General features: G+C 47.7%; 1 protein-coding gene across 1 annotated transcript in view; it reads right to left on the bottom strand.

Annotated features, from left to right (window-relative positions):
- Positions 1–1,599: 1,599 nt before the first annotated feature.
- Positions 1,600–21,689, bottom strand: part of ARAP3 (ArfGAP with RhoGAP domain, ankyrin repeat and PH domain 3) — a 32,281-nt gene continuing 12,191 nt past the window's right edge. Inside the window, 18 exon segments of the mRNA XM_049786977.1 lie at positions 1,600–2,894; positions 3,285–3,323; positions 3,505–3,642; positions 3,726–3,789; positions 3,905–3,940; positions 4,028–4,110; positions 4,230–4,363; positions 4,443–4,494; positions 4,496–4,575; positions 10,014–10,128; positions 10,223–10,297; positions 11,269–11,337; positions 11,564–11,711; positions 13,783–13,888; positions 14,378–14,590; positions 17,316–17,479; positions 17,709–17,772; positions 18,556–18,775. Of these exon segments, the coding sequence (XP_049642934.1) occupies positions 2,436–2,894; positions 3,285–3,323; positions 3,505–3,642; positions 3,726–3,789; positions 3,905–3,940; positions 4,028–4,110; positions 4,230–4,363; positions 4,443–4,494; positions 4,496–4,575; positions 10,014–10,128; positions 10,223–10,297; positions 11,269–11,337; positions 11,564–11,711; positions 13,783–13,888; positions 14,378–14,590; positions 17,316–17,479; positions 17,709–17,772; positions 18,556–18,775 (2,259 nt within the window). The 3' untranslated portion in view covers positions 1,600–2,435.

Raw genomic sequence — 21,689 nt, 5'->3', positions numbered from 1 at the left:
AAATCTCTTAGTGATCCTCCACCCTCAGTCTCCAAAACCACCAACCTAGTCCCAGCATACATTATCAGTCTATTTTCTGGTCACCTTGCTTGCATTCTTCCCCTCTCCTGAACAAGTCATTGTACATAAAAACATAAAATAAAAGTGTGCAATCTTTGATCCACAGGCTCATGGTGGTCCTTTTTTTCTTTATTTTAATTTTTTATTGTTTTTGGTTTATGGACCCACACCTGGCATTGCTCAGGGTTACCTCCCTGGCTCTGGGCTCAGAAATTGCTCCTGGCAGGCTCGAGGGACCAGATGGGATTCCAGATTCGAACCACCATCTGTCCTGGTGTCCAGCTACATGCAAGGCAAATGCCTTACCACAATGCTATCTCTCCCCCCTACTGGGGGTCCTTGAATCCTGTCAGGAATAATCCCTTGGGAATAATAGATCCAGGAGTGATCTCTGAAGAAAAGCTGGGTGTGTTTCTCCCCACTAAAAAAAGAAAGAAAATAAGTGGGTTTGAGCTTGGTACCACATGGTCACCTGAGCACTTAGTCAAGAGTCATCTCCAAGTATTGTTCATTGTTACAAAAAAAACAACATGAACAAATAAATAACACAAGGTGTTATCATTTTCTTCCTTAATATTCCTGTTTGGGCTGAAGAGATGCCCATAGAGGTTTAAGGTGCTTGCCTTGCCACACAGTTGACCCAGTTCAATCATGAGCTCTGCATAGGGTCCCCCACGCACTGGAAATGATCCCCGAGTTCCACCTGTTGTGGGCCAAAAAAGAAATAATTGATAGCAAACCTCTGTTACAGAAGGAGATGTGGTACAAGGAGGGGAAAAGGAGCGCAACCGGAATACACAATTCAATTCTCAGCACCTGATATGATCTCCTGAGCATGACCAGGGTCACACTGAGCACACTACCAGAAATAGCCCATGAATATTACGGGTTTGACCAATGCCCTCCATACTTCCCCCCAAACCCTCTCCCGTTGCTTCCCAATAAAATTCTAATGCCCTAACAGCATTCAGCTGGGCAAGTTTGGGCTCCTGTTCATCTTTCCCACTTCAAACCTTCTTTATCCCGGGGTTGTTCCTCACCTCACTGTATAAAGTCACTCTCAGCCACTTGCTGGTCCCCCAGCAGACACTTCACTTCCCACTCCAGAGCCTTCATGTTGCTGTCCCCCCCAGCTCTTTCCCTCTCCACAAGTTCAGCACTCAAGTGTGGTTTCTCACAGACATATTTCAGCTCTTTACTTTTCAGCCCTTCAGCCCTGCCTTATCTTCAGAGACAAAAAGCCTCCACCACAGAGCACTTTCAAGCACATCATCACTTTGGTTTAGGTTCTTTTTTGTGTAGTTCTGTTTTCTGTTCTCTGGACACTGTTCTGTTTTCTGTACACTGACTTTGGGTTTCTTGTTCACCTACTATAGTGAAGTATCATTGGAACAGGGCCCCCATCCACTTTGTTCAAAAGTATCCCCAGCATCTGGCACTGAACAGACAGTAGCTATGTGTTGACTGAATGAACAGATGAACAAATGAACGAACAAACAAATGAATGAAAGAATAAACTAACTAAAGAACAGTCGTCTGGAATTTCAGGGTTTATTAACAGTGATCCGTCGTTTTCTGACAACTCTTTGGCCCAACTTCCAACACTCATTGACCCCATCCTCTAGAGAGCTTCAACATTGCTCTCACATGTCAGGGGTGCAGTAGAGTAGATATGAAGCTCAGCAGTTCTGACCTTCAGATGCTTTTTCTGGTCCGGAGGCAGGTTGAACCACACACCACTTAGGGAATCATGTGGTGCCAGGAACCAAACCAGTGTCTAACTCATGCAAGGCGAGCTCTTCAAACACTGAATTGTCTCTCCACCCCAATTTTTTCCTTAATAAAAAAGACTCTTGATTTGGGGGCCACATCTGGTCATTGTCAGAGCTGACTTCTGGCTCTGTGCTCAGGGTACATTCCTTGCAGGATTCAGGGACCATATAGGATGCCAGGAATTAAATCCAGGTTGTCTGTGTGTAAGGCATTATCTCTGTAGTACTATATATAAAAACAATCTTTTAAAACCCCAAATCTCTGACAGACACCTTTCAGATCAGATATATAAAGCAGGACTAAAGTTCACTGTGAAAAGTAAGTGGGACTTCGAGCTCTGAGCCAAGATTTGGCGTTCACTGCTCTCCTTGTCCACTACCTCAGGGTACAGGTAAGTGAACTGAGGCCCAGAGGGGCTGTGACCTGCCCTTCTCCAGACAGGACCCAGTCCCTGGAGCCCTCAGTCCTGTGCTCCTTCCAAAGAACAGAGCCACTCTGGACTCTGGAGTCCCCCAGCCAGAGCAGAGGAAGCCCCCAGTAGTGTCTGGCACAGTGAGAGCTTGGATCTCCATTACCTACCCCTTAGTTCGGTGTCCCTACACTCAGGTAAGGGGTTGGCTGGAAGGAGGACTGGAGTTACAGGGGGGCTGAGCAAGGAAGCCAGATTTGTGTGTTGGAAGGCAATTAGGGTTTGTGGCATCGGGGCTGGAGGCCTGGGAGGAGCTACCCAGGGTATCTCCCTTCCTCAGGATGAGATTGAGCTCATGGAGCAGCTGCTCCTCCAGGGATCCCTGTGCCGGGGGGCTTCTCCTTGAAGGGGGGCTCAGAGGAGGCTCAGGGAGCTTCTCTTCCAGGCCCAGGGTGCTTGCCTTGGAGAGAAGCAATGGATCAAAGGGCTTCGGAGTGGCAGGGAGGGCCTCTGACTGTGACATGGAGAAGGTGGCAGATGTATCCTTGGTCAGCTCGGGGAAGGCCCCCACTTCCTCGTACACTGGCTCCTCATACACAGGTTCTTCTAGTTCCTCTTGCTCCTCCACAGACCCCTGAGATGACTTCATGGGCTGGAAGGGAGCAGGGTGGCAGGAGACATTCTAAAATTAAGAGTCATTCGAGGAGCGGTCAACGAGACCAAGCTTTTCCTCTGAGAGGGCAGGGAACAACCCTTGTCCTTTGTGATGTCAGAACATCACTGCAGGAAGATGAATGAAAGCAGAGGCTTGGGAACATTGCCTGAGATCACACTCCAAGGGAACAGAACACTGACCCTTGGACCCACACCTGTTCTCCAAACTGAAGGTCCTTCCTTTCTACTTCTCATATCCAATGACCACCTGACCCCTTCCCCACCATATCCCAACACTCCTCAGTCCCCTCCCTCAGTCCGCTCCCTCCTAGCTACACACACAGAGCATGAATTGGGACAAATCCAGGGGCAAGCACCCAGTACTCACAAAGAACATGGACAGTGTCCTTCGGTTGTGAAGTCGCCGCTGAGCACGAACAGGACGGGGTGGAGAGACACAGAGAGACAGAGACAAGGTGAAGCCTGGCACCAAGACGTGGCAGAGGAATGCAGGGGGCTCAAAGCAGGCAGAAAGGGGCACAACATTCCCTCCTACAGCGTCGCAAGGGCACAGACAGGGATGCGCTAGGGCAGGCCAAGGACCTCACCAGGGTCTGATTGGCGGATAGGAGGCTGGCGCTGGTGTCATCCCCACGGATGGGCAGTAAGGGCATCGTGCCAAACTTCTGCCGGGCAAGATCTGAGGAAGAACGGCGGCGCCGGACCACTGGTTGTTGGTCATCATGCTGGAGAGAAGGAGAGGGGTGGGCACAGGGGCATGTGGGAGCAGTGCCCACATATCCTGCTCTTAGCTTCTCCTTCCCCTTACCTGGGCTTTGAGGATGCTAGTGGTCCAGTCCCACATCTCATCCTCATCAGTGCAGGCCAGATAGCTGGAAGAGAGGGTCGTGGGGTGGGGGGCGAAGGGCAATCAGTACAAGGGGGGGGTTGATAGGAGGAGAAAGAAGGGACCCAGGGTGTTGGGGGAGGCAGGCTGGGAGGACTCACAGGTGCATCTTCTCCAGTAGTAGTGTGAAGCCCCACCTAGGAGACAAAAGGAAAGCAGTGATGAGGAGCAGAAAGGCCTTCGAGGTGCTCCAAGTGGGAGGGAGGGCTGGGGGACAAGCTTACTGTGTTGGAGGCTTTAACTTTTTACGGATCCCCAGGTACACCTTGGCTCCTTCCAAGGACCACTCCCGTTCTGGTTTAGAGCTCTAAGAAGGGAAGAAAGGTGGGCTGGTGAGAAGGGAGAAGAAACCTCATCCCTGGGGTCAGAGGGTCAGGGCAGCAATGGGGGGTTCACACAGCTCCCCCTTCCCACACCCAGGCTCACTTTCTTCTCCTTGAGCAGCAGCAGGCAGCGGTCCCGCAGCAGAAAAAACCTCTCCTGGAAGCGGTTTCCTAGCAAGCGGGATGGCTCCTCCCGACAGCGCAGCAACCCCATCCGAGGGTTCTCCCGCCGGATGCCTACACACACAGAGCCAATGCTGGGCAGTGGGGCCTGAGTTGAGGCCTTGGGATGTGGGCCAAAAGATGGAGACTCAACCGGTGACGAGGCAGACAGCCTGGGCCAGGGAGACTTTTTTCAAGATCAAGGAGGGCTGAGCAAGGCTCTGGAAGGTTTGCACCATAGTTGTGCCCTGCCTCTAGGACTCTCTTCCTTAGGGTGCAGGGGCGCTCTGTGGGACAAAAGAGGTGAAAAATCAACCAGAACATCCATCCACATCCTGGAGCTTCCAACTCAACCCCCAGAGTTCACTTATCCCTGCACACATTGGTTCCTGACTCCAGCCAGTCATGGGCATTTTTATTTTGGGGTCACATCAGGCTATGCTCAGGTCTTCTCCTTGTGCTCAGGAATCACTCCTGGCCAAGTGGTTGCCAGGATACAGGGTACAGGGTTTGAACCCATGCAGGCCACTTGCATGGTAAGTGTCCTATCTACTGTACTATTTTTTCCGTGCCCCTCCCCCAGACATTTATCTCAGCGTTGATAGGTACGAGAGATGGTTATGAATGGTTCTGGGAGATTTTGACCTAAGTTTGTTGCTGTAGAGATTTTCACCACAAAACTAAGTGGCCATTAGGCATTTCATGCTATAAGAGATAAATCATGAAAAATAAAAGAAGAACATTAATTCAAAGGTATATACTAAAACATGAAAAAATTAATAACAAAACTTTTAAAAACATTTTTATGAGGGCAAGAGAGATGGGTGACTCAATACACTTGCTCAGTGAAGAAGCTCCAGTTTGGTCCCTGGCATACATGGTCCCCCCAAGCAACAGTATGAGAGATCCCCAAGCATCAGCCCAGAGTAGGTCCTGAGTACTGTAAACTGTGGCCCCAAAACAACAACAACAACAACAAACAATAGGAAAGAGATAATTACACATGTAATCAAAGCCTGTTCTTTGTTTAATTTTGCTTTCTGGGGGCCGGTGAGGTGGCGCTAGAGGTAAGGTGTCTGCCTTGCAAGCGCTAACCAAGGAAGGACTGCGACCTCGGTTCGGTTCGATCCCCCGGCGTCCCATATGGTCCCCCCAAGCCAGGGGCAATTTCTGAGAATCAAACGGGTGTGGCCCGAAAAATCAAAAACAAAAACAAAACAATAATTTTGCTTTCTGGATCACATCTAGTGATGCTCAGGGCTTACTCCTGGCTCTGTGCTCAGGGGTTACTCCTGGTAGTTCTTGTGAGGGCCATATGCCATGTCAGCAACAGGCAGGACAAGTGCCTTAACTCCTGTACTCTCTTTTTGGATCCAAAGCCTCTTCTTGAGCACTAGCTTTCTCTTATACATATGCCAGAACTTGGTAAACTTTTTAGTGTTTTTTATTTTGGTTTTATGGTTTTGATTTTTGAGCCTATAGTCATGTTTTATTTCCTGGCTCTGCACTTAGGGATCATTCCTGAAAGGGCTCAGAAGACCATATTGGATGCCAGGGACTGAAACCAGGTTGCTTAATGTACAAGAAAAAAGCCCTTCCCACTGTACTATGGTTGGAGCTTGGTAAGCAGTTTTTGTTGGCTGAAGGCCTGGCCATTCATTGAAGTACCAATATGTTATCATTTTTCAAAATAGTATTCAGTATAGCTTTACACTATGACTCCACACTTTTACTACAGTTATCACTGTCTTTTCCTATTAAGTTGATTTACACAGTTATCATCCCACACTTTCTTTGGAGTTGGAAGCTCAATTTTAGATAGGGTTTGGGGGTCATGTTCTACATGTAAACCATGAGCTCCAGTGCTTGGAGCTATCTCCCCAACCCTATCGTTTATTAGTTTAAGACCTCCACATCTTGGGGGTCAGAGTGATAATAAAGCAGGTAGGGTGTTTGTCTTGTATGCTGGTGACCTGGATTCAATCCCCAGAATCCCATATGGTCCCCCGAGCCTGCCAGGAGTGATTTATGAGTACAGAGAGAGGAGCAACACCTGAGTACTGCCAAAATTGGCCTCCCTCCAAAAAAATAGACCTCAGCATCTACTGTACTGTATAAGAGCCTAAGATTTATAGAATATAAAAATAGGACCACTGTGTTATTTAAGACTAAACCTGAAACCAAATTGTCAACAGATATTTTTTATCTTAATTAGTGGGGTGCTTTTCAGACACAAAAGAGAAAAGAGCTGGAAGTTACAGCTCACCTCATGAAGCTCACCACAAACAGGGATGAGTTTAGTTAGAGAAATAACTATGTTTTGAACTATCCTAATAATGAGAATGTACCAGGGAAATAGAAAGCCTGTCTAGAATACAGGCAGGGGTTGGGTGGAGAGGAGGGAGACTTGGGACATTGGTAATGGGAATGTTGCACTGGTGATGGGTGGTGTTATTTACATGACTGAAACCCAAACACAATCATGTATGTAATAAAGTTGTTTAAATAAAAAAAAATCAGTGGAGTGCTGAATAGTGAGGGTTATGTCATACCCAGGGTTGCTCAGAGTTTATCTGAGACTGTTGTTCATATTCCTGGGAGTGCTCTGGGGATCACATGGAGCTGGGGGATGGAAACCTAGCCTCCTGCATAGAAACATGCACTCCAGTCCTTTGAGTTATCTTGCCACCCAATTTTATCATTTCCTTTAGTGACAAAATTGCCTTTAAGCAAATTAGCTTGTGGCAAAACTGTTTACAAAGAGAATTGGCTGTGGCAAAAATGCCAATGGCACAAAGTAAAGCCCTCACAAATCTGGTGAGGGTATAGACAGAAAACAGACAAGTAAATGACATAACTGTAGAGAAATCATTGCTTTGAAAAAACAAGAAGCTGAGAGTTAGGGAGTAGAGAGTTAGTACAGAGGCACTTGCTTGCATGCAACCAACCTAGATTTGATCCCTGGCGTTCTATATGGTCCCCATAAACCATAGAGTGACCCCTGAGCACAGAGCCAGGAATAAAACAGAACTGCTAGATACTGTTTGGGGTGTCGGGGGAGGGAGAGAAAGATGTCGATGAAAGTGGTAGGGCAGATGCTGGAAGTGGGTGATTAAGCAAGGTCTTCCAGAGGGAGAATTTGAAGACTAGAATTGATGAACTAAAAAGAACAATTCATTCATGCTAATAGGAAGGCAAGAAGATGTCAGGAAGGATAAAATGCAAGAGCAAAATTTGGAGTAAGGAAAGATGTCTGAGAAACTCAGTGAAATGGCTGGAAGGAAAAGAAAAAGGAATGAGTTATATGATTGGAGGTCTGAGAAGTAAACAAGTGCCAGACAGTCTGAGTCTTGTAGGCTGTAACAAGAATCTCAATTTTGGGATGGGGGTTCTTGGGCCACATCCACTGGCACTCAGGGGTTACTCCTGGCTCTGCACTTAGAAATTACTGCTGGCAGGCTTGGGAAACCATATGGTGTGCCAGGAATCAAATCAGGATCAACCATAGGCAAGGCAAATACCCTACCCACTATGTTATCTGAATTTTAAATTTAGTGAAAAGTCACTAAAAGGATTATACCCTGAGAATGATACTGATGTTGACTTGCTCACTGGGCTTCTATACGGACAATGGGTTGTAGGAATATGAAAATGGAACTTTGGTCAATTGGTCACTTTTTGGCCAACATTGGGGTGTAAGAAAATATGGTGGCCTCAATGCTGGATAGAAACATAATTGGAGCAATAGTAAACTGGTAGGGCGCTTGCTTTGCAGCAGATAATCTGGGATCTATCCCTGGCATTCTACACGGCCCTCTGTGCCCACCAGGAAAAAATAATTTTTGTCATGTTTGTTTGTGTGTGTGTGTGTGTGTCTCAATAATTACTCCCAGTGATGCTCAGGGAACCACTTTTACTATCTCTCCAGCCATTCCAGGAGAAATTACTGAGCATAAAGCCAAAAACAATGCCTGAGCATGCTGGGTATGGCTGGTCACACTTCCTTCCCCAAAAAAGAGCTAGATATAGAGATATGAGTGTGTCACATCCCACTCAGGAGGGGCACACACCAGAAGGTGTAGTGCTCTCCTGAAAAGGAATTATTTGCCAAAAAGGCCCGCTTAGAGCAGTCAAAATCAGTTGACCCTTTGCGTGGATTGTTTGGCCATAATTCCAAAAGTGGCTGTAACTATCTCTCTCTTTATTTTTAACCAATATTAAAATCAAGCCTTAGTAAATTCTTTCTAACAAAGGAGGACAGTACAAATCCCGCCAAAAGTCTCCCACAAAACAGCTCCCTGTAATTTTTGCTACTTTGGCGCCAAGATCAGGTTTTTCCCAAAACTTAGCTCATAGTAAAACAATTTTCAGTTTTCTCCCACTTCCCTGAAAATTACCTGGTTTCTTCTGCTTACCCAAAACAAAGCGAACCCAAAACAAAACTTCTTTTCACCTTCAGTATCGGTTCTTTTATATGCTAATTTTAGCCAGGGTCCTCCATTCTTTTCCCATTTTCTTTGATGTCAAGAATTTGCACCCTGCATTCCAAACCCCAACCTTTAAAAGTCACTCAGCTCAAAAAATAAATTTGTCTTCGTCTTTCTAGACGCAAGTCCCCATGCAATCTGTGTGGTCTCGTTCATTTTTACAATATTGTTCCGTCTATTCGCCATTCCGTGTACCCACTCTCTCCCCATGGGGTATTCCCGAACTCCACGAAGAATCTGTTGCAGGCTGCAACAGAATTGGCTCACAGCATGAGTGACTTCAAGAGAGGTAGGTAATAGGATGAGTTGGCTGGACTGGATGGTATAATGATGAAGTAAAAGGGAGTTGTCCCAGAAAACTCCCATTTTTTTTTACCTTAACTCAGTGAATTGGGGTATTTCTAAGTTAGGAAAACTCAGAAAATAATCTTGGATTTTCAGGATGAAAGGAAGCTGGGGACTGAATTTGGTCTAACAGTTTGAAATGGGGGTGCTTATGGGTTAGAAATAGTACAGCAAATAAAACACTTGCCTTGAACCTTGTCAACTGGGGTTCAATCTCTATCACCACATATGGTCCTCCAAGCCCTGTCAGAGTCATTCCTGGACAGAGCCAGGAATAATCCTTGAGCACTGCCCACTATGGCCCAAAATAAAAAAAATAAATAAATAAGCTGGGGCTGCTTACAAGATTGACAAGTGAAGGAGTGTTTTCCACACCCCAACACTCCTATGCTAGCTATGCTTAGGGCTAACTCCTGGCTCTGTGCTCAGGATCACTCCTTCTGAAGATGTTCAGGAACCATATGAAGTACTGAGGAACAAACTTACATCAGTCTCATGCAAAGCAAGCACCCTACCCACTATACTAGCTCTTTGATCCCAAAGTGAAGACACTGAGTGGAAGGTTGAAATACAGATTTTGGGGCCAGCTTATTAATGACATTCAAGTCCATGATTTTAATTAGCCCTGGAATAAACCCTGAGACTCTCTAATATTTGGAATCTGGACAATGGAGGAGTTCTGAGCAGTTTAATTGAGGGGGAAAAGATCCTGTGTGTGGCCATGAGCCCTGAGGAATGGGTGGGGTGAATACTGAGAAAGGGGAAATGGACTATGGGGCCTGTCTCCTTACCTCATAAGAGCAGGGTCGGCCCACTATATGTGACAACACAGAAGTCATGGGTGACTCTGCCCCCTCCCCTGCATACATGAACACACACCTGGTCGTACTCACCAAGTTCCCCGTACTCTCGAATCTCAAATGTCACCCACAAGTCTGTTCCAGCTGCTGTCGCCCGCATCTCTAGTACCTGATTCGTCAGCTCCTCCGCAGTCAGGGTTGGGGACACCTGGAGTCAGGACCAAAGCCGAGGGCCGGGCTGGTCAAATGATTGCCCTGCCCCCCTCATGCTCTTGTTCCTCCCTAATCCCTGCAAGACTCACCTTCAGGGTGACACAGTTGTCTGGGAGCTGCTGCTCTATATAAACTTCCATGATGAGGTCTCCAGCCTGGGACAGCTGCAGGAAGGCCAGAGAAGTTGGGAGCACAAAGTGTGTGAAGGTTCAAGGCCAAGAGCTCCATGTGGTGCCTCAGGAGTGCTTCCCCCCACAAAAATAACCACCCCAACCACATCAGGCCCACAGAAGGAAGAACCCCAAGTGGCGAAAGTACACTCTCAGGTCAAGTAAATGCTTTCCTGGCAGAGTGGCCAAGTACCAGAGCTAGTCTATGTGTTTCAACTTTGTCATCAATGTAGTATGACCTTGAAAAAATGACCTTCCAGGCCTCCACTTCCTTTCCTGTGTGGGGTTACGCCTGGCTCTACTTCCAAGGATCACTCCTATCAAGGTTTGGGATCCATAAGAGATACCATGGATCAAACTTGGGTCGGATGTGCACTAGGCAAATCTACCCATAGTACTATTACTCTGGCCCCCTGCCACCATATTTTGGGGGGTCTTACCCAGCAATTCTGGGGTTACTCATGGCTCTGCACTCAGGAATCATTCCTTGTGGGTTCAGGGAACCTTATGTGATACCGGGGATCAAATCCAGGTCAGGGATGTGCAAGGCAAAAGCCCTGCCGGCTGTGCAATCACTTTGGTTCACCACCAGCATTATTATTGTTGTTGTTGTTGTTGATTTTTTTTGGCCACACCCGGTGATGCTCAGGGTTTACTCCTGGCTATGCGCTCAGAAATCACTCCTGGCTTGGGAGACCATAAAGGATGCCAGGGATTGAACCAAGGTCCATTCTGGGTCAGCCTCATGCAAGGCAAGCGCCCTACCATTGCGCTACCGCTTTGGCCCTTCTACCACCATTTTTAAACAAATACTCTCTATAGTAGAATGGAGAAAATCCCCAAACCCTTTCCCCCAGCACTCCCATCTTAGGGTTCACCAGTGTCCCTGAGAGCTGAGGAGTATCAGAAGCACAAGGTTAGCTTCCTCTCCTGGGAATCCCACTGTCCCACTCAGGACAAGTTACCTGCACATCCTTCCAGGTGGTGATTAGACTGACCTCCAGGTCAATCTGAGCTACCTGATCAGAATCGATCTGTGGAAAAGCCAAAGGGGGTAAGGAGGAGTAAGTGAGGGGAGGCTGGGTGAAACACGGAGAACAATGTCAAGACCAGGGGGCAAAGAACTATGAGGCAAGGGCCCTGGGCTCGGGGAGGAGGCTTGTGATAGAAATATTCTTGGGATTGGGCTGAGGGTTCACTAGAGGAGAGCAGGGTACAGAGTCCAGAAGGAAAGGGGTGAATTGGGGCTGGAACACTCACGTCAAAAACAGAGACGTAGCTGTCAATGAGCTCTTGGAGCACCCGCACCTCATGCTCCCCGCGCCCATCAGTCTGGAACACACTGGGCGCAAACAGCAGGGCCAGGTTCCGTGTGCACATGTGGTTGAGAGCTGCACACTTTTGCACCCTACAAAGGGATAAGGACAGTCTTTGCTCACCTACTCATCAGCAAATACTGCCAGAGGGCTGGCAAGAGAGCTCAGGGGGCTTGAGTGAGTGTTTGGCATGCACAGGGCCTGCTGGACTTGATATCTAATAACACATGGCAAGCCGGGGTAGCCAGGTTGCCCCAATGTGATTGGGGAGCTCCTCAAACAAATAAAAGCACTTATTAAGCTATGCCAGGTCTAGGCTCAACTAGCACTCAGGATAGATCAGTAACAAAGACAACACTGATCTTCAGGAGGACCCAGTTCAGAGAAGACAGACAAGAAATGGGTGAATCAAGTCAAGCCAGGATTTTCAAAAACTTTAGGTAAGAGAACAATGGTACTGCAGGATGATAAGCCATACAGGGCTGGTTGCAACTCCAAAAGGAGCCACCAGCAAGAAAAAAGTGAGGGGGCAGTGGCTTTTTATACTTTGCTTACAATTTTATTTAGAAACATAGTCAATGAGCTAGATTTGGTCACAGGCCATCATCGACAGTTCTCTTGACAGAGTGGAAACAATACAATGTGGGCAGGGTTCACCCAGGTTCAAAAACCCTATCTCCCTGGTGGCATAAAGAGGTGGACCACATGCTTAGGAAGTGTGAGACTGTGAGTTCAATCCTTACTATGGCCTCTAAACAACTCTAGTCCTACTGAACCCCAGGCATCTCTGATAATGGTTTCTGGGTCCCCCAAATATCCCTGGGGAAGGACCTATTTTCTAAGCCTCCCCAATAATAGAAGTAAACCTACATTATCTCTGTGTTTATATCTTCTATATATTAACCCTTCTCCTGGCAAGGAGTGACTTAAAAAAAATAGAAAAAAAAGTCTGAGGGGCTGGCGAGATGGCTCTAGAGGTAAGGTGTCTGCCTTGCAAGAGCTAACCAAGGAACAGACCGTGGTTCAATCCCCCGACGTCCAATATGGTCCCCCCAAGCCAGGGGCGATTTCTGAGCACATAGCCAAAAGTAATCCCTGAGCATCATACAGGTGTGGCCCAAAAAAAACGAGAAAAAAAAAAAAAAAGTCGGGGCCAGAGAGATAACATGTAGATAAGGCGTCTGCCTTGCATGAAGAAGGTCGGTGGTCGATGGTTTGAACCCCGGCATCCCATATGTTCCCCTGAGCCTGCCAGGAGCGATTTCTGAGCATAGAGCCAGGAGTAACCCCTGAGCACTGCTGGGTGTGACCCAAAAACCAAAAAAAAAAAAAAATAGAAGTCATACACCGGTTCTGAATTATATTTTTTTGTTTTGGGACCATACCGTACTCATGGCTTACTCCTGGTTCTGCACTGAGGGACCACTCCTGGCAGGCTCAGGGATGTCAGAGGTTGGACATGTGCAAGGCAAGCGTTCTACCCACTATACCTCTCTCTGGCCCCCTATTTTCCTTCTTCAGATGAAGAAATTGAGGTTCTGGGGCCGGAGAAGTGGTGCAAGCGATAGGGCATTTGCCTTGCAAGCGTTATCTTAGGACACACTGCAGTTCCATCCCCTGGCATCCCAAATGATCCCCCAAGCCAGGAGCAATTTCTGAGCACATAGCCAGGAATAATCCCTAAGCATCACCAGGTGTGGCCCAAAAAAAACAACAAAACAAAAAGAAATTGAGGTCCTGAGAGAGCAAATAAAGTCACAGGCTAGGGGCCGGGTAGGTGGCGCTGGAGGTAAGGTGTCTGCCTTGCAAGCGCTAGCCAAGGAAGGACCGCGGTTCGATCCCCCGGCGTCCCATATGGTCCCCCCAAGCCAGGGGCGATTTCTGAGCACATAGCCAGGAGTAACCCCTGAGTGTCAAACGGGTGTGGCCCAAAAACCAAAAAAAAAAAAAAAAAAAAAAGTCACAGGCTAGAAGGTTGGGGCCAGATTAAGGTCTTGATCTATCTGATTATAAACTTCCTGTTCTTCAGAACCCTTCAGACTGCTCTGTTGTTTCCTGAACAGTCAGTCCCTGTTTGTGAGAGAAATGAATGGATGACAGTAGGGGACTGGGCAGAGGGACAAAGGTTGAAGAGGGGTCTCCCGGAACTCCCTCCAGACTCACCGATATAGATGGCCGATGAGGGTGGCCAGTGTGCGGCGGTTGACCCAAGGCAGGCAGCCTATCACTTCTTTGTATTTTTCTAAGCGCTGATTCTTCTGGGGAAGTTCTGGTAAAAACATAAGGAAGGGTTGCAGAGAACCAGGACAAAGCACAAAAAATAGGGAGGTTATAGGGCCTGTGCGATTAGCACAGTAGGTAGTGCCTGTGCCTTGCACACGGCCAGCCCAGACTTAAACCCCAGCATCCCATCTGCTCCCCCAGGAGTAATTCCTGAGTGCAGAGCCCGGAGTAACTCCTGAACATCGCTAGGTTTGGCCTCCCCAAAGCAAAGGGGGTTCTTTTGTTTTGGGGTCACACCTGGTGGCATTCAGTGGTTACTCCTGGCAGGCTTAGGGGACCATATGGGATGCTGGGATTCAAACCAAGGTCCATCTTATGTTGGCAACAAAGGGGGTTCTTAAGGAAACACACCAGCAGGGATGTGTCTGTCCCTCCCTCCATGTCCTAGGCTCAGTTCTGGGGTGATCCCCTGGGGAGGGGAGAGCTAGAGAAGAGAAAGGGGGTGTCCCCATTGGAGGAGTACTTAGTGTAGTACCGGCAGCCTCCCTCCAGCGCGGTAGCATCCGTGCAGAAGTCACGGGGTCATCGAGCTCCCGGAAGAAGCGTTTGAGGGTGTCAGTGACATCTTCCACGAAGTGCTTCCCGGGATGCAGCTTCACTGAGCGGGCGTCCCGCCGGAACTCAGCCAGGAGCCGCAGGCTGCGTACTCGGGCGCCCCCTTTCCGATAGACGCCCTCCAGCTGGAGTCCTGAGAATAGCCAACATCCCTGGGCTCACCAGTGCCCAGAATCTCACCACCACCACACACCAGTAGCCACTCCGTGAACCCCCTACAAAGCATATGGCTCTTGAGAGGTGGCAATCCAGGGAAATAGTCTTCCTGAGTCCTTTATTTATTTTTTTTTCTTATGAGTGGGTCATACCTGGTTGTGCTCAGGGCTTACCCCTGGCTCAGGTAACCATATAGGATGCCAGAGATCAAAATGAGGCTGACTGCATACAAGGCAAGAGCCTTAACTGTTGTACTATCAACCCTGACCAAGTCCTCATCATTTGGTGGTGGTGGGGGGGGGGGGGTTTCACGCCTGGCAGCACTCAGGGATTACTCCTTGTTCTATGCTCAGAAATTGCTCCTGGCAGGCTTAGGGGACCATATGAGATGAACCCCCATCCTTCTGCATGCAAGGCAAACACCCTACCTCCATGCTATCTCTCCGGCCCCATAAGTCCTCATCTTTAAATGTTTCCTCCCTAACACAACATCTCCTCCCCTCTTTTATTTTTAAACAGCACTCTAAATAATCATCTACAGTCAACACCCACCCCTACATCTTTAGCCCAGGTTTCACTTTCTGTGCTTTCAGTAACCCTTGGTCAACTGCAATTGGAAAAGATTTATAAAGACCTCTGGACAGAGACTACATTTACAAAATTTTTATCCCAGTACATTGGTATAATTGCTCCATTTATTATTAGTGTTCATCTCTTACTGTGCCTAATTTAAAATGTGTCATGTCGATATAAGGGGAAAAAAACAACAGTGTATAAATTTAGGTTCTGCAGCATCCAAGCCTTCAGGCATCCACTTCAGGGGTGTCTTGGAACATAATCCTGGGCCAAGGAGATAGCACGAGCTAAGGCATTTGCCTTGCATGCAGAAGGACAGTGGTACAAATGCCAGCATCCCATATGGCCCCCGTGCCTGCCAGGGGCAATTTCTGAGCATAGAGCGCTGCTGGGTGTGACCCCAAAACCAAAAACCAAAAAAAAAAAAAAAGGGAACATAATCCTAGAGAATAAGGTGGGGGAAGACTATAGTACAGTTGACCCTGTCTATTTGGCAGCTTTCAAATTTACTAAGAATTATTTGTAACCCTCAAATTAATACATATAGTACTTCTACAACTTTTGGTGAGCCTGGGCAGAGGAGAGAACTAGAAATCTGCCAGCTCCTCATGTTGTGACTGTAAACAAGTGTTGTTTACAGGGCCTGTGCACTTGTGGGCTCTTGTCTTCTTGTGTTTCTCATCGGAGATTTTGCCATTTAAAATGCCTCTCAAGTGCCGAAGTGCTGCCTAGCATTCCTAAGCACGAGAAGGCTGTGATGTGCCCATGGAACAAAATATGTGTTAGACAAGCTTTATTCAAACATGAGTCACCGTGCAGTTAGTTGTGTGTTCAATGTTAACGAATCAGCAATGTATATTGAATAAGGAGTCTTTAAGCAGAAACACTTATAAAACAAGGCACTTATTGATGGGATGATGAAAATATAGCCTGAGATTCTCAGAAACCTAAACCTGCCTTTCCATTGGAACAAAGACTCAGAGTTCACTAATCCAGTAATGTAGCAGCTTTCAAGAATAGAACCTCTGTGAAGACCAAGAGGTGGCTGTCTTTGTTTCCTTACCAGCTCTCCTACTAGTCTCTGAGTGCTAAGAACTTTCCTGTCCTGTCCACCAGCCATCCCCATGGTCTGGCACATGGGAGTCAGTCAGTAGCTTGCTCTTGAGTTAGGAGTGTCAGTAATGCAGAAGGATGGATAAGATCGCCCACATTTTCTCCAGGGCTTTTTCATGGGGTCTCTGACTTAACTGCTCTTTTGAACACAGGAAGGCTGGGCAGCAGCTCAGAAGGATGGAGTGGAAGAAATAAGTCTCTGCAAGAGGTTTGCAGAATATTATGTGCTACTCACTGTCTGTGTAGCAAGCACAACTCTTCATAGGTTCTTGGAGGTGCCTTTTCTCCTCTTTATTTTTCTCAGTTTCCTACGGTTTGCCCTCTGGAGGAGGGTCAATAGGGAGATAAGATTCTACCAGGTCTTTGCTGAGGCTGAAGAATAAAGCTGAGGCCAAAAGCTCACCTAGAATTCTGGGAGCTGCTGGCCAAGCTGGCCCCTTTATGCCTTGCAAATCTCCCATATGAAATTCTGCTCAGCCCTTCTTCATGCCTTCTGCTGTACTATTTGGCTCTTGCCCGATAACTGCACCATCCTTGTGCATCATGAATTTCCCACCCAGTCACTCTCAGAACCCTTCACTCTACATGCCCAGATGCCAAAATAGCTATCTTGGTTTAATAGGATAACAAGTGGGATACTTGCTTTGCATGTGACAGACCTAGGTTCAACTCCCATATATTCCATGAGTGCAGAATCAGGAGTAACCCCCGAGCATAGACAGGAGTGGCTCCCCCCACCAAAAAAAAAAAAAGTAAGTGAGGATGGTTAGTAGCCCCATTCTATGCATGAGAGGACTAAAGCTTGCAAGGTAACTTTGCCAAGGGCCACAGAGCCAGTGGTTGTTGGCACAATCTCTGCAGGCAAAGTTACTACAGACAAATAATCCTCTCTCTGTCACACACACACACACACACACACACACACACACACACACACACACACACACACACACACACACACACACCGATGGTTCCCTTGGACTCCAATCTCCACTAGCTCAGCAAACACTCACCATACTGGGTGACAAAGCTTATGCAGGCGTCTACGATGATGGGGATATCACCCCGGCTCATCTGCTGCTCCTGCAGACTGGTTCCGCCCCCTCCTGCTGCACCCCCAATGGCAGCGTTCCATGCTGAGAAGTCCAGCCGACCCTCACCCTGTAGGTACAGGGTCCTGAGACCCCAGAGGCCTGAATCAGAGCCAGCTCCAGAGGTCTCCAGCAGAGGCCCAGGGCTTCCCAGAACTACCAGCAGGGGGCAGGAATTCCCAACCAGGGGCCCTTAAATTTGGGAAGTGACTCTTGAAGAAGTGAGTATAAACAGGTCCAACAAGGGGGGCAGGGGTGAGGATGGCTGAGCTCCAGAAAAGAGGGACTCAAGCTCAAGGCTGGATCAATATTTACCTTCCTGTCTCCACCAGAACCAAATGTTCCTTCTTGTCTGGGGTGTCAGCTGCAGAGACCACACCTGCGAGGAGAATCAGTGACATGGTTGTTACTGTCTTTAACTTGAGTAATATTTACTAATATATATTTTTTTTCAGGTGTGTGAGTGGCTACTCTCGAAGCCTTACAGACAATGCTGCCTTAAAGCCTATGAGTTATATACATACACCCCCATGGTACAGGTGACACATAGAAGCTCAGAAGTGGTTGAGTAGGTTGCTCTAAAATATCAAAGGTGAGCTTGAACTCAGATCTCTTATCTCCAAAGCCCCAAAATATTACCCTTCTCTGTTCCTCTTTTACCTTACACTTCACTTCTTTTAGGAAGAAGTGAGTGCACCATCTCCTCTGCTAGCCTATAATTACCACCTATAACTATAACTATAGCCTATAACTAGCCACACCTAGCAGTGCTCAGGTCTTAGTCCTGCTTCTGAACTCAGGAACTATTAATGGTGCTCGGGGGACCATATGGGATGGGGGGGGGGGGGGGATTGAACCTGGCTTGGTCTCAATGCCAGAGAAGTGTCCTACCACTATTGCTATTGCCTATTGCTCTGGCCCTACATTAGCTAAAACTCACTAGTGTCCTATTATTATATAAAGATGAGAAAACTTAAAAACAGAAGGGCTAAGTAGCTTGTATTGTCACACAGTTGGGAAATGATTGGGTCAGGGACCTAAATCTTGCTAGTTTGACTCCACAGCTTATGCCTGAATCCACATGCTTTGTTGTTTCCCATAGGGAACCCCAAAGAGAAGGTCCATTATCTCCCGGACAGGACCCCTTTGCCCCTATACTCACTGATTTCCTGGAGCCTCCTCAGATGCACCATGTCCTCAGGGGCTTGGGGTTCAGGTCCTGGTCCCGGACACAAGAAAAGGTGGTCCCCACGAAGAAGGCCGAACCCTGACAGCCAGAGGTCAGGATCCAGGGCTGTATGGGAGGGGGAGCGAAGCCACAGACGGCCCAGCCGCAGCAACCCAGGGCCCAAGAGTTGGTGACAGCTCAGCGGGGAGAACCACTGTGGAGACAGGAGCAGAGGGAAGAGGAAGGAATGATGGGAGAGAAGCAAGAATAAGAGAACAGAAAAGGACAGTGAGGGAGAGTAAGAGACTGAGGCATGAAGAGGACAGGAGTGAGTGGAGGCAGGCCAGGGAGCAGGCCAGAGATGGATGAAGGAAGACAAGAATTCAATTCGATTTGGTTTGCTTCAGTCAACAGAGAAGAGCTCTGTAGAAGTCTTCTGTGCTTCATTTATATGCCACAACTGCGGGATGTGGGTACCCAGAAAACTCTTCCCATCCCAGGGCTTTCACGAACAAAGAAGAATCTGTGGGAACACTCAGAGTCCCACTTCTCTGGTGATTTACAGGGAACAAGATTGGTTGGTTGACTTTTGGGTTTTTGGGGTTTTTTAATTTTGTTTTTATTTTGGGACCACACCTAGCAATGCTCAGAGATTACTCTCCTTCTGCACTCAGGAATGACTCCTGGTGGTTTTCTGGGGGCCAGATGGCATGCCAGGGATTGAATTCAGGCCAACTGTACACAAGGCAAAGTGCCCTGCCTGCCATACTATCTCTCCAGGTGTTCTCTTTGTTTGGTGTGTGTGTGTGTGTGTGTGTGTGTGTGTGTGTATGTGTGTGCATGCATGTGTGTGTGTGTGTTTGGTTTTTGGGCCACACCGGCAGTACTCAGGGGTTAGTCCTAGCTCTGCACTAAGAAATTGTTCCTGGTAGGCTCAGGGGACCATATTGATGCAAGAGGTCAAACCTGGGTCCATCCCAGGTGGGCCGCATGCAAAGCAAATGCTCTATCACTATGCTATTGCTCCAGCCTCTTCTCTTTTTATTTTTAAAAGTAATCAAGCACATGGCCGGAAGAAAAATGGCAGCTATGGCAGCTTGAAAATTTGAATGCTTTGGTCCTTGTCAGAAACACAGAATTCTTTTTTTTTTTTTTTAAAGGTTTGAGGAACTTTTTTTTTCCTGCAATGTTTAGGGTTTACTACTAGTTCTGCCCTCAAGAATTACTTTTGTCAGTGCTCAGGGGAGCATATGGGATACAGGGTATCTAACCCAATTTGGTCACATGTAAAGTAAATGTTCTAGCTCTCTAGATCCAAATTTATAGTGTTTTTTTTTTTTATTTCCCAATTAGTTGTCAGTAATCCATACTTTCATAAAAAATGAAGACAAATGACTAGAAAAGTGAAATGAAAAAAAACAATACAGAAAGCTAAACCCTCAATTCTGAGAATTAGATTTCCCACATAAATCCACTCTGTCAACTGCTCTGAGGAATTCTAAACATTGACTCACAAATTCTGGGCTTGTCCAGTCCCCCTGCAGAGACCAAGGCTGTCTTTGGGCTGGGCCAAGATTCTCACCTCTAGGTAATACCATGGGAGACATGGATGAGCTGGGAGGGCCACAGAGCCCTTCAGCAATATGGTGATATTTTCTCTTTCTATTTTTGGTTTTTGTTTACTGCGTGGTAGGGCCTTAGGGGCTGCTGTCAGCTGGGTACTGGGGGGTTGCTGGGAATTGAAGTCAGGCTTCCCCTGCGCAAAGCATATACTCAGTCCATTGAGCTCTCCCTCTGGACCCCTGGAGGCAACCCTCTAGTGGAAGGAATTCCAGGAGAGCCAAGAGTAATGGCATGTGGATACAATGGAGACCTGGTGAGGCCTTCAGACTTGGCTATGGCTGCCTAGGGCCACTGCCAGAAGGTAAGCCCGAGGAGTAAGGTTTAGAGGGCAGTGGCAGGGTCTGAGGGGGGAACTGCCAGGACACACATCTTTCGGAGAGGTTGCCAGAAGGCACCAGGTTAAGGATCTAGCAGTGAAGCAGGGCTGATGGCAAAGCTGCTTCTGGCTGGGGCCAAGAATCACTTCACCCTCACTATGACTGATTTAGCACCATAGATGGAAACTTGCCCAGGGCCTGGCTGTGTGGCCTTATGGCTCACTTCTGCCTCAGCCCGAGCTCTATCCACAAGGTTGGGAGCTGGAGGACTCAAATCCCAGGATTTCAAGGGCTTGAACTTCTGATTCTGAGAGGAGGGTGCAGAACAGGATTGGGGAAGGAGGGGCATAGGAACTTGGCCTCTGAGAACTGGGGGGGGGGGGGCAGCAGGGGCAGCAGAAGGAGAGGTAGCCTTTCTTAGGCGAGTCTGGGCACTGTGACTAGATCTTGAACTCTGCAGTGAGAGGCCTGGTTCCTGCTACCGTGCCTGCTACCTCAGAGTGCTGAGACCAAGTAACTATATAACAGGTGACACTTTGATGATATCTATCTGGCTATGATTGTAGCAGTGCTGGGAACCTATAGGGCCACACTTCACAGTGCTGGGAGTGGGGCTGTGGTTGTGCTGAAGATAGAACTTAAGGCCTTTTGTTGTAATTACATGAAAAAGAAAAAACTTAAGGCCTTATGCATGCAAGGCATGCAAGCCTGTTTCAGCCCTTTTTCAGCCCTTTGAATGCTGTGAGACTTAACATTCTCTTCTCTCTCTATCTCTTTCTCTCTCTCTCTCTCTCACAAACACACACACACACACACACACACACACTCTCACTCCTGGTGATGCTCAAGGGAACATGGGGTACCAGGAATCAGATCTGAGCCATGGAGCTAGAGATGTCCCGGACATCTTACATGTGGCTGACCTAGGTAGGTTCCAGGCCCAGCACCCCATGGTCCCGAGTCCTGCCAGGAGTGATCCCTGAGAGGCAGAGCCAGGGGACAGCCCTGAGCATTGTTGGGTCTGGTCCAAAAACCAAACAAAGCATAAACAAAAAACCCTGAGCATCCTGCATCAAAGCCTGTGTTCAGTTCCCTGAGCTCTCTCTGACCCAGAAACTCAGCATGAATATTCTGTAAACTGGGCAAGACTTAACCCAGTCTGGCACAGAATAATTGGTGGGTCAACTG

This window comes from Suncus etruscus, chromosome 14, assembly GCF_024139225.1.
Source record: "Suncus etruscus isolate mSunEtr1 chromosome 14, mSunEtr1.pri.cur, whole genome shotgun sequence".
NCBI classification, from domain to species: domain Eukaryota; kingdom Metazoa; phylum Chordata; class Mammalia; order Eulipotyphla; family Soricidae; genus Suncus; species Suncus etruscus.
The sequence above is the reverse complement of the archived record's forward strand: the minus strand, read 5'-3'. Positions and strand labels throughout refer to the sequence as shown.